At 40.9% G+C, this 13,852-nt stretch overlaps 1 protein-coding gene across 1 annotated transcript in view; it reads right to left on the minus strand.

Moving 5' to 3' along the window:
- The window catches only part of tub (TUB bipartite transcription factor), a 56,148-nt gene extending 42,642 nt beyond the window's left edge, over window positions 1-13,506 (minus strand). Inside the window, exon 1 of the mRNA XM_027178137.2 lies at window positions 13,227-13,506. Coding sequence (XP_027033938.1) covers window positions 13,227-13,285 — 59 coding nt within the window. The 5' untranslated portion in view covers window positions 13,286-13,506. The remainder of the gene's footprint in view (window positions 1-13,226) is intronic.
- Between the last annotated feature and the right edge of the window lie 346 nt (window positions 13,507-13,852).

The following is a 13,852-nucleotide window of genomic DNA, read 5'->3' on the forward strand; positions in this document are numbered from 1 at the left end:
AGATTTCTTAGATATAATCAAATAATCTACAAAAAAACAACAAATATCACATATAATGAATTTAACAGTAAAGCATCAGTGAAGAGGAACACAATGCTGAGTAAATGACCAGAAGAACAAACTCCAGCTCCATGTTTACAAATTCCATCATACACTCAGTTAAACACACAACCAACTAACAGACCACATGGATGAGAATGATGACAATGAAATCAACCATGATGATGATGATGATGATGATGATGATGATGATGATGATGATGATGAAGGCTACAGGGAGGTAAAACTTACTGCAAACACACACACACGCTTTTCTGTCTTTTGTGCCTGGACACAGTAGGCGCTGTGTTGACCGGCTGCTCTGACGCAGTGCATGATGTCTGTTTGTTGCTTCAGACAGAAAAATATTCAAATCCTTACAAAAATAAAAACAGATTAATGAGACACGGAGTCTAGTGTAAATCCTCCTTTTATTAACACCACCTTTATCTCTTATTCCCAGTCTCCACCCCCACGAGACCATGCATGGTCCTGAGCACGTGCTCCTTCCACTTGTTTCTGTTTTGATGTACATGATGAATATAATTAACACGTTTGCTTGTTGTTGTTGTTGTTGTTGTTGTTGTTGTTGTTGTTTTTATCTCTGCACAGAACTAAGACACCCCCAGTGGCATCATACTCAAACTTCACCTTCATTTTATTCTCCTTCAGAGATTATATGTACATTCAATGTGATAATTTACATGACATTTACATTTATGACATTTGACAGTTGTCCTTATCCAGAGTGACTTAACATTTATCTCTGTTATACAGCCGAGTGTTAAGGGCCTTGCTCAGGGTCCCAGGAGAGGCAGCTTGGTGGACCTGGGGTTGGAGTTCACAACCTACTGATTAGTAGACCAACATCTTAATGACTGAGATTCACTTCACAGCCTCACAGACACTGCATTCACTAAATAATATTTACTATAAAACTTTAACTAAAAACGCATTACTTCATTCATCATTTAATTATCGTATAAATGACGGATTTCACTGTGCCACAGGATGGCGCTCCAACATCACAGAAAACTTCCAGCTCCATTTTAGTCCACAGAGACAATAAACTGCGCACACACACACACACACACACACACACACACACACACACACACACACACACACACACACACACAACCCTGATGATGATGATGTTAAAGAGCTTTATACTCTACTGCAGAGGGAATTTATTACATTAGCATTTTGTCTTAGAAGCTCCTGAAACACCTTCTCGTTACTGTCATCTGAAACTCGACAGCAAAGGTGAGGAGGAGCTGAATAAAGTTAATGAGGAACAAGAACCCTGATGACGAGCTGCTTATCTCTAAACCCAGATCTAGTGCTGCACTGATGATGTAGTGTTTGCTCTGCCTGAAGTGTTCTTAGCTCATGACAGGAAAAAGGGTTTTTATATTCAGGACCACGTCTCCACTGATCCTAGACCACGCTCTGATCTGAATCAGCCTTCAGCCTCTGATGATGACTCAAACCTCACACTTATGTCAGAATGTGCTTAAAACTGTTAGCACTTAAACCTGCTATTAAAACTGACATGAAAAGAAGCTTCATGCATTTTAATGCGGCTATAGAATTATTTAATGCGGCTATAGAATTATTTAATGCGGCTATAGAATTATTTAATGCGGCTATAGAATTATTTAATGCGGCTATAGAATTATTTAATGCAGCTATAGAGACCAGCGGCTATAATCCACACATCTAATCATCTACATCTAAATCTCATTTAATCTCATCATTCGACTTTGTGCTTCACTGTCATACGGACACATGGTGTTTACAGAGCAGTGTGCACCAGAGAAACAAGTACGTTTTAAAACTCCAAATGAAAATGCACCAAGTGTCATAATGACCCCAGTATCTCAGAGCAGATGCTGACATGCTAACACGCTACCGCATTGTGTGGAGCTGCACAGCAAGGAAGGCTTTGGCTGGACTACTTAGTGAGACGATGATGATGTAAACCTGACCTAGTATTAAACCTGACCTAGTATTAAACCTGACAGTGTTAAAACTAAGTGTTAAACCTGACCTAGTATTAAACCTGACAGTGTTACATCTGACTGTATTAAACCTGACAGTGTTAAAACTAAGTGTTAAACCTGACCTAGTATTAAACCTGACCTAGTATTAAACCTGACCTAGTATTAAACCTGACCTAGTATTAAACCTGACAGTGTTACATCTGACTGTATTAAACCTGACAGTGTTACATCTGACTGTATTAAACCTGACAGTGTTAAAACTAAGTGTTAAACCTGACCTAGTATTAAACCTGACCTAGTATTAAACCTGACCTAGTATTAAACCTGACCTAGTATTAAACCTGACAGTGTTACATCTGACTGTATTAAACCTGACAGTGTTACATCTGACTGTATTAAACCTGACAGTGTTACATCTGACTGTATTAAACCTGACAGTGTTACATCTGACTGTATTAAACCTGACCTAGTATTAAACCTGACAGTGTTACATCTGACTGTATTAAACCTGACAGTGTTACATCTGACTGTATTAAACCTGACAGTGTTACATCTGACTGACGTGTTCTGTTCTGTATGTCCAGGAGCAAACACTGTGAGCTTTTAATGATGGATATCTTCACCATCATGTTTTTAACAATGTCAGCTTTACAGAACTGTATTTATAATATATATTACTGATATTTATTATAAATAAACACATTTATGGTTATTAATGAGCTCTGAATTCACTGAAGTGTGATATTAATAGGCTGAAGATTAGACACTGAGGTTTAAACCGTAGGGCTTCACAAGATTTTTTCAGAATTTTCCTCTGGCTTGAGAAATCAATGTTTTATGGTTTTTGACTTGCTTAAATTTATAAAGTATATCAGTACAGTAATCCGACGCCACTTCGCGTTCAAGTTTCGCCGTTCAAGTTTCGTGGCCTCGGTGCATCGGTGATTTTTTAAAGATTATTCATTGAAAAATAAAAATAACAACGGTTTCCCAGGACGCCAGACAAAGAGAGAAACTCTCTCAGAGGCTTTGTACAAACCCACAGGCACTCAGACAAGGCACGTGATTGGCTCCCGGCGTGAGATCTGAGCTGATTGGCTGCGCATCATCGCATCCTCTCCCAGCTTCTTCCCCTGTTGTATCTCGCCGCTCTCGTTCACGCTGTCAACTGTGTCTCGTGTATTGTGTTTTCGTTAAGCCCTTACGATGCTACTGTCATTAGTGAGTGTAGAACACCATAATACGTATCGTATGAGAGAGAGAGTGAATGTATAATATTAAAGTTTTATAATTAATTAGATTTAAGTAAAATATATATATATATATATCCATGGGAACCGAATAAAGCCGTGAAGATGATTATGATGATTATTATTATTATTATTATTATTAGATGATTATTAGATGATTATTAGATGACTATTAGATGATTATTAGATGATTATTAGATGATTATAAGATGATTATTAGATGATTATAAGATGATTATAAGATGATTATAAGATGATTATTAGATGATTATAAGATGATTATTAGATGATTATAAGATGATTATAAGATGATTATTAGATGATTATTAGATGATTACTGAGTAAAACATAAACTACTTCAGGAATTTAAACACAGTGGTGTGAAAAATGTTTTCCCCTTTCTGACTTTTTATTTTTTTGCATGTTTGTCACACTTTAATGTTTCAGATCATTAAACTAATTTACTAACAATCCAAAACCACATGGCCCTGTGTGAAAAAGTGTTAGCCCCCCTGTTAAAACATAAACTAACTGTGGTTTATCACACCTGAGTTCAGTTTCTCTAGCCACACCCAGGCCTGATTACTGCCACACCACAGGGATGAAGTCTGACCTCAGCGCTCTGCCTTTGGATAGAAGACAAATTGCATTCTGTTTTTCATCAAGGGTGGGTGCTTCATCCAGTATCTCAGTTCCCTTCATTTGTGCCAACCAACTGATAGTTTCATCATTGGTGGGTCAAGTCAAGAAGCTTTTATTGTCATTACACCATATCTAAGTGTTACAGTACACAGTGACATGAGACAACGTTTCCCCAGGATCAGTGTGTTACATAAAACACACACAGAGCTATAAGGACTTAGTAAGTTAGTCCTAGATACATAAAGTGTATCTGTGTAACCTGGTGTACACAGTGCAGGACAAGATAAACAAGACACACAAGACAGTGCAGGACAAGATAAACAAGACACACAAGACAGTGCAGGACAAGATAAACAAGACACACAAGACAGTGCAGGACAAGATAAACAAGACACACAAGACAGTGCAGGACAAGATAAACAAGACACACAAGACAGTGCAGGACAAGATAAACAAGACACACAAGACAGTGCAGAACAAGACAAACAAGACACACAAGACAGTGCAGGACAAGACAAACAAGACACACAAGACAGTGCAGGACTAAAGACAAACAAGACAGTGCAGGACTAAAGACAGTGCAGGACTAAAGACAGTGCAGGACTAAAGACAGTGCAGACAAAAAATACAAGACACTACACAAAAGACAAAAGACACAGTCCGCTTATTAATATGCTCATAATAATAAGCTCCTGGTTACACAAGAAAAACAAAAAAGGAAATGTTTAATCTGGTGTCACCAAGAATGAGGTTCTCTTTTGTTTCTGGTTCCTCTAAGGTTTCTTCCTCACACCTTACACACACACACACACACTACACCAGTATGCAGTACACTGTATAACACACACTACACCAGTACACTGTATAACACACACTACACCAGTACACTGTATAACACACACTACACCAGTACACTGTATAACACACACTACACCAGTACACTGTATAACACACACTACACCAGTACACTGTATAACACACACTACACCAGTACACTGTATAACACACACTACACCAGTACACTGTATAACACACACTACACCAGTACACTGTATAACACACACTACACCAGTACACTGTATAACACACACTACACCAGTACACTGTATAACACACACTACACCAGTACACTGTATAACACACACTACACCAGTACACTGTATAACACACACTACACCAGTACACTGTATAACACACAATACACCAGTACGCTGTATAACACACACTACACCAGTACGCTGTATAACACACACTACACCAGTACGCTGTATAACACACAATACACCAGTACGCTGTATAACACACACTACACCAGTACGCTGTATAACACACAATACACCAGTACGCTGTATAACACACACTACACCAGTATGCAGTACACTGTACAACACACACTACACCAGTACACTGTATAACACACACTACACCAGTACGCAGTATAACACACACTACACCAGTACACTGTATAATACACACTACACCAGTACACTGTATAACACACACTACACCAGTACGCTGTATAACACACACTACACCAATACGCAGTATAACACACACTACACCAGTACACTGTATAACACACAATACACCAGTACGCTGTATAACACACACTACACCAGTACGCAGTATAACACACACTACACCAGTACACTGTATAATACACACTACACCAGTACACTGTATAACACACACTACACCAGTACGCAGTATAACACACACTACACCAGTACGCAGTATAACACACACTACACCAGTACGCTGTATAACACACACTACACCAGTACGCAGTATAACACACACTACACCAGTACGCTGTATAACACACACTACACCAGTATGCAGTACACTGTACAACACACACTACACCAGTACACTGTATAACACACACTACACCAGTACGCAGTATAACACACACTACACCAGTACGCAGTATAACACACACTACACCAGTACGCAGTATAACACACACTACACCAGTACGCTGTATAACACACACTACACCAGTATGCAGTACACTGTACAACACACACTACACCAGTACACTGTATAACACACACTACACCAGTACGCAGTATAACACACACTACACCAGTACACTGTATAATACACACTACACCAGTACACTGTATAACACACACTACACCAGTACGCTGTATAACACACACTACACCAGTACGCAGTATAACACACACTACACCAGTACGCAGTATAACACACACTACACCAGTACGCAGTATAACACACACTACACCAGTACACTGTATAACACACAATACACCAGTACGCAGTATAACACACACTACACCAGTACACTGTATAATACACACTACACCAGTACACTGTATAACACACACTACACCAGTACGCTGTATAACACACACTACACCAGTACGCAGTATAACACACACTACACCAGTACGCTGTATAACACACACTACACCAGTACGCTGTATAACACACACTACACCAGTACGCTGTATAACACACAATACACCAGTACGCTGTATAACACACACTACACCAGTACGCTGTATAACACACACTACACCAGTACACTGTATAACACACACTACACCAGTACGCAGTATAACACACACTACACCAGTACACTGTATAACACACACTACACCAGTACACTGTATAACACACACTACACCAGTACGCTGTATAACACACACTACACCAGTACACTGTATAACACACACACACTACACCAGTACACTGTATAACACACACTACACCAGTACACTGTATAACACACACTACACCAGTACGCTGTATAACACACACTACACCAGTACGCAGTATAACACACACTACACCAGTACGCTGTATAACACACACTACACCAGTACGCAGTATAACACACACTACACCAGTACACTGTATAATACACACTACACCAGTACACTGTATAACACACACTACACCAGTACGCTGTATAACACACACACTACACCAGTACACTGTATAATACACACTACACCAGTACGCTGTATAACACACACTACACCAGTACGCTGTATAACACACACTACACCAGTATAACACACACACTACACCAGTACACTGTATAACACACACTACACCAGTACACTGTATAACACACACTACACCAGTACACTGTATAACACACACTACACCAGTACACTGTATAACACACACTACACCAGTACACTGTATAACACACACTACACCAGTACGCTGTATAACACACACTACACCAGTACACTGTGTAACACACACTACACCAGTACGCTGTATAACACACACTACACCAGTACACTGTATAACACACACTACACCAGTACGCTGTATAATACACACTACACCAGTACGCTGTATAACACACACTACACCAGTACACTGTATAACACACACTACACCAGTACGCTGTATAACACACACTACACCAGTACACTGTGTAACACACACTACACCAACACACTGTATAACACACACACACTACACCAGTACACTGTATAACACACACTACACCAGTACACTGTGTAACACACACTACACCAGTACACTGTATAACACACACTACACCAGTACACTGTATAACACACACTACACCAACACACTGTATAACACACACTACACCAGTACGCTGTATAACACACACTACACCAACACACTGTATAACACACACACACTACACCAGTACACTGTATAACACACACTACACCAGTACGCTGTATAACACACACTACACCAGTACGCTGTATAACACACACTACACCAACACACTGTATAACACACACACACTACACCAGTACACTGTATAACACACACTACACCAGTACGCTGTATAACACACACTACACCAACACACTGTATAACACACACACACTACACCAGTACACTGTATAACACACACTACACCAGTACACTGTATAACACACACTACACCAACACACTGTATAACACACACTACACCAGTACGCTGTATAACACACACTACACCAACACACTGTATAACACACACACACTACACCAGTACACTGTATAACACACACTACACCAGTACGCTGTATAACACACACTACACCAGTACGCTGTATAACACACACTACACCAACACACTGTATAACACACACACACTACACCAGTACACTGTATAATACACACTACACCAGTACGCTGTATAACACACACTACACCAGTACGCTGTATAACACACACTACACCAGTACACTGTATAACACACACACACTACACCAGTACACTGTATAACACACACTACACCAGTACGCTGTATAACACACACTACACCAGTACGCTGTATAACACACACTACACCAACACACTATATAACACACACACACTACACCAGTACACTGTATAACACACACTACACCAACACACTGTATAACACACACACTACACCAGTACACTGTATAACACACACACACTACACCAGTACGCTGTATAACACACACTACACCAGTATGCTGTATAACACACACTACACCAGTATGCTGTATAACACACACTACACCAGTACGCTGTATAACACACACTACACCAGTACGCTGTATAACACACACACACTACACCAGTACGCTGTATAACACACACTACACCAGTACGTTGTATAACACACACTACACCAGTACGCTGTATAACACACACTACACCAGTACGCTGTATAACACACACTACACCAGTACACTGTATAACACACACTACACCAGTACACTGTATAACACACACTACACCAGTACACTGTATAACACACACACACTACACTAGTACACTGTATAACACACACACACTACACCAGTACGCTGTATAACACACACTACACCAGTACGTTGTATAACACACACTACACCAGTACGCTGTATAACACACACTACACCAACACACAATATATACACACTACTTTATTATGTGCTCTTTAACATTACAGACTACCTGGAACACTGGATTTGCTTTTAAATAGACAGATAAAAGAACCTGAACAGACCTCATGCTTCAAGGCCAAGATGTTCTAAACAGTGTATGCAAATAAGAAGAATATAATCGTATGCAAAAGTTTAGGAACCCCTGACAATTTCCATGCTAACTTTTTGTAGCCTTCCCCTAAGCCATAATGTTGAACAATCTTTGTTTTCAGGTCATTTGATAGCTGTTTTCAGGCCTCCATGTTGTCACTCTTCAGAAGAGAGTCAAAGACAACAACAACTTGCAATTGGCCTTAAATACCTTTTCTCATGATCAGATGAACCTGTCTATGAAGTTAGAGGCTTAACGAGCCACCAAACCAATTGTGTGTTCCAAGTAATCAGTGCTAAGTAATTACAGGTATTCAAATCAACAAAATGGCAAGGGTGCCCAAATTTATGCATATTGCAGATTTTCTGTTAGTCCAATGAACCTCATGTCACTACTGAAACATCACTTTAGTGTCCTTCAGTTATTTGACAGATCAAAATGAAATTGCTGATAAAACACCCAAATATTTATAGATGAATATCATGGAAATTGTCAGGGGTGCCTAAACTTTTGCATACGACTGTATGTTCCTTATTGTTCCTGAGGGAACTGTGTTAATGCCTGACTTCTCCCATGTGTGTGTTATATTGTATGAAGGTCTGCCTTTGTTTGTAGATGTGGTTCTGAGACCAGCTCAGGGTTGTGTGTGATGGGTTACTGCTCCTCCAGTTACATGGTGATGGTGTCGTCAGGGCCGTAAACAGGACGAATAACAACTGGGTTAATTAGTAAAGTGAGCGATGTCACTTGATTTATTTGTGTAATTAGAGCAGACTGGCATCTCGTTATGACAAATATTTTGGCTCACCCACTAATACTGAATAAATCTATACTTGTATATATACAGCACAAGAACATCCAGTTACCTTCAAGCCTGATCTCTGCTGCACAAAACCAACCATCACAAGCCATCAAGAAAAGATGCAGGAGAGACTGAAGAAAAGAGAAGAGGTAAATTATCTCTCTCTCTCTCTCTCCCTCTCTCTCTATCTCTCCTCCCTGTCTGTCTGCCTCAGTGATTACAAAATAAAAGCCCTCAGTTTTTGACCCTGACCTCAAGTCCTCATGCAGCAGCTTTAAATAAAACCCCCAGTTAACTCATCGGCATGCCGATTGTCCTTACTGTACAATAAACAGATACTTAACACAAACGTGATTTCCTATAAATCTCTCCAGTCTTTTGAGTCTCGTTTGTTCTTGTGCCGCAGTTTCCTGTTGGCTTTCATGACAACTGAGTCACACCTGATACCACTTGTGTCATCAGTTCATCTTGGTCTCTAATCAGCAATGAAGTGGCTCCTACTTACAGGAGCTAAAATCAAGCTGCAGAGAATATGAATGAAGAGCCAAAGGACCAAACAGAACTAAAGAGACATCATGAACTGCTGGTGTATGTTGTGGATTTGTTTGGAGATCACTAGAAACACTAGGTTTATCCTGGACACAGAGGAGAAAGAGAAGCTCCAGACATAATCATGTTACGTTAAGACAATGTTTCTACAGAATTAAGTTCTTATTAAGTCAGTTTGACTAACAGTAGACTGATAATGTGAAGGTCAGAGAAATGCTGACTACACACTAGACGATTTTCAGATCTTAACCAATAAGGACACAGACATAAGGACAGTTTAACGGTATAAATCCTCTGAATATGCACAATAGATGATTCAACCAGCCTGGGAGACCACACACCTGCTATTTCCAGTAGCTTTATCTGTTCTTCATGGTTTGAGTTATATCTACATGACCATCACCAAGGTTCCAACACAACATCTTCACACACAGAGTGGTTCATTAATGCAGAGGGTCAGTGGTGTGATTGTTGGGGCTCCAGCTGTCAGTGGGATGCAGGTGGGTTTAGGTGGAAGTCTGGAGTTCATTCTGTAATCATCTAATATTTTTATATTGTAGTCTGAACAACTGATGAGGTGTTGGAATGGCTGCAGCTTAATTCATATTTCTGTGATATAATGTGTTGTATCAGGCTTTCAACAACAACTAGTTATTAGTTAGCACTTTATAACGTGTCCGTGTTGATGAGCTGCTGTGTCTTTCATTACTAGCGATAATACTTTCATCAAACATGCTGAGACATTTACAAAGAATGCAGTGTTTCAGTGTGTGTGATTGAATGTGTGTGTGTGTGTGTGTGAGTGTGAGTGTGTGTGATTGAATGTGAGTGTGTGTGGCTTTGGGTTTGTGAGTGAGAGAGAATATGAATGCAATGACAATAAAAAATGACTCAAGCCTTGAGCTCCCCAGGGTTGTGTTCTGAGCCCCCTGCTGTACTCACTGTACACGTATGACTGTGTGGTCACCTCCAACTCCACCATCATCAAGTTTGCTGACAACACTGTGGTGGTGTTCCTGATCTCCAACAAGGACGAGACGGTGAGAGACGGTGCCAGGAGAACAATCATCTCCTGAACGTCAGCAAGACTAAAGAGTTGATAGTGGACTTCAGCACAAAGCAGGAGCGGTCATAACAACCGCTAAACATCAACGGGACCCCAGTGGAGAGAGGGGACAGTTTCTGATACCTGGGTGTCCACATCACACAGGACCTGTCTTGGTCCGGTCACATCAACACCCAGGATCTGGATCAGGACAACCTTCCTTTTGCACTATGACACTTTATCTCTGGACTTACACATGGACACTTTATACACACCGTACTGCACATGGACACTTTATACACACCGTACTGCACATGGACACTTTATACACACCGTACTGCACATGGACACTTTATACACACCGTACTGCACATGGACACTTTATACACACCGTACTGCACATGGACACTTTATACACACCGTACTGCACATGGACACTTTATACACACCGTACTGCACATGGACACTTTATACACACCGTACTGCACATGGACACTTTATACACACACCGTACTGCACATGGACACTTTATACACACCGTACTGTACATGGACACTTTAAGGACAATTACAAAATCCTTTTTAATTTTGTACTGTCAATATCCTTTCATATATATTTTCATATATTTTATATAGTTTATAGTTTTATTTATTTGCCTCCTCTTGGTTTTATTTTTATCCTTAATTCTATTCCTTTTTATGTTTGAATACCAGACAGACGTAAAAAGCATTTCATGTCGTACTCTGTATGTGTGTGTACACTCACTCACTCATTTTCTACCGAACTTCTCGGGTCACGGGGAGCCTGTGTTGGGCATCAAGGCAGGATACACCCTGGACGGAGTGCCAACCCATCGCAGGGCACACACACACACACACACACACACACACACACACTCTCTCTCATTCACTCACGTACTCGTGACAAATACAATTTAATTTGATCGGATTTGAGCTTTCCCAAGACTGACCAAATCTTCACCATCTCCAAAAACATCACCAACACCATCTCCACCATTAACACCATCTCCACCATCTCCACCATTAACACCATCTCCACCATTAACACCATCTCCACCATTAACACCATCTCCACCATTAACACCATCTCCACTATAAACACCATCTCCACCATCGATATTATTTCCACCATCAGCAGCACCAACACTAGTCTAAAAAGTCGATTTCTTTTTCATTTCTGTTCCACTTTTATCACCACAGTTCGAGTGTTTCTCTCAGCGAGACTCTGGAGGTCTAAAATCTCTCCTTTTTCTCAGCTGCGAGTTTAAGATGACAGAAAAGCAGAAGGTAATCGTGCTCCCTGAGTGTGAGACCTGCTGAAATATTCCTGTTGTGTTATCTGTAGTTTCTGTCCATCGGGACAGAAAGTGAGCTTTAGTTTGTAATAATTTATCATTCTCATTATTTATATTAACATTTTAAACATTAATTACATATGAAACTTCATTCTCAACTCAAACCGCTTAAATCGGCACACACGCACGCACACACACACACACACACACACACACGCAGGCACACACACACACACACACACGCACATACACATACACGCACACGCACACACGCACGCACACACACACACACGCAGGCACACACACACACGCACGCACGCACACTCATACACGCAAACACATACACACACGCACACATACGCACACGCATATACACACACACGCGCGCGCGCGCACACATACACACGCGCACATACACGCACACGCACATACACGCACACACTCAGAGCATGGTTTGTTTTGGAGGAAGGAGTGCGCGAGTGTGTGTGTGTGTGTGTGTGTGTGTGTGTGTGTGTGTGTGTGTGTGTGTGTGTGTGTGTGTGTGTGTGTGTGTGTGTGTGATGCAGTATCTTACCTGTCATAACTCCAGCGGCTGTAGGACATGCTCTTACTGCTGCCGACTGCGTCCATCATTCTCTGAGAAACGCACTGTCTCACCCCCTGTCTCACTCCCTGTCTCACTCCCTGTCTCACTCCCTGTCTCACTCACTGTCTCACTCACTGTCTCACCCCTGTCTCACACCCAGTCTCACCCCTATATGAGATGACAGCCGGTTATTTTCCTGCCCGTTTACGATACAGCACCGCGCAGAGACGCGCACGCGCCACACCGGCTGGATCAAAGACCACGGACTGTACCATTACAGCAGGAGGGCGGGGACAAGCAAAGAATGATCAATACACAACAGGACCATTTAAAACATATCAGAATAAAGGAATGGACCACAGACGGAGAAAAAAAGGTTATATAGTCCACAAGGATCAATACATATAGATTATATATACAGATACTAACAGCCAGGCTGCACCTTAGCTGAGCACCTCTATAGGCTATGATCATATACACACTGGGGCTTATTATACACAATCAGAATCAGAAAGATCTTTATCACCAGGTCTGTTTTCACATGTCAGGAATGTGTTATAGTGACAGAAGCTCCACAGTGTAACAGAATGACATACAATATATACAATTTGTAT

The sequence above is a fragment of the Tachysurus fulvidraco genome, chromosome 2, assembly GCF_022655615.1.
Source record: "Tachysurus fulvidraco isolate hzauxx_2018 chromosome 2, HZAU_PFXX_2.0, whole genome shotgun sequence".
NCBI lineage: Eukaryota > Metazoa > Chordata > Actinopteri > Siluriformes > Bagridae > Tachysurus > Tachysurus fulvidraco.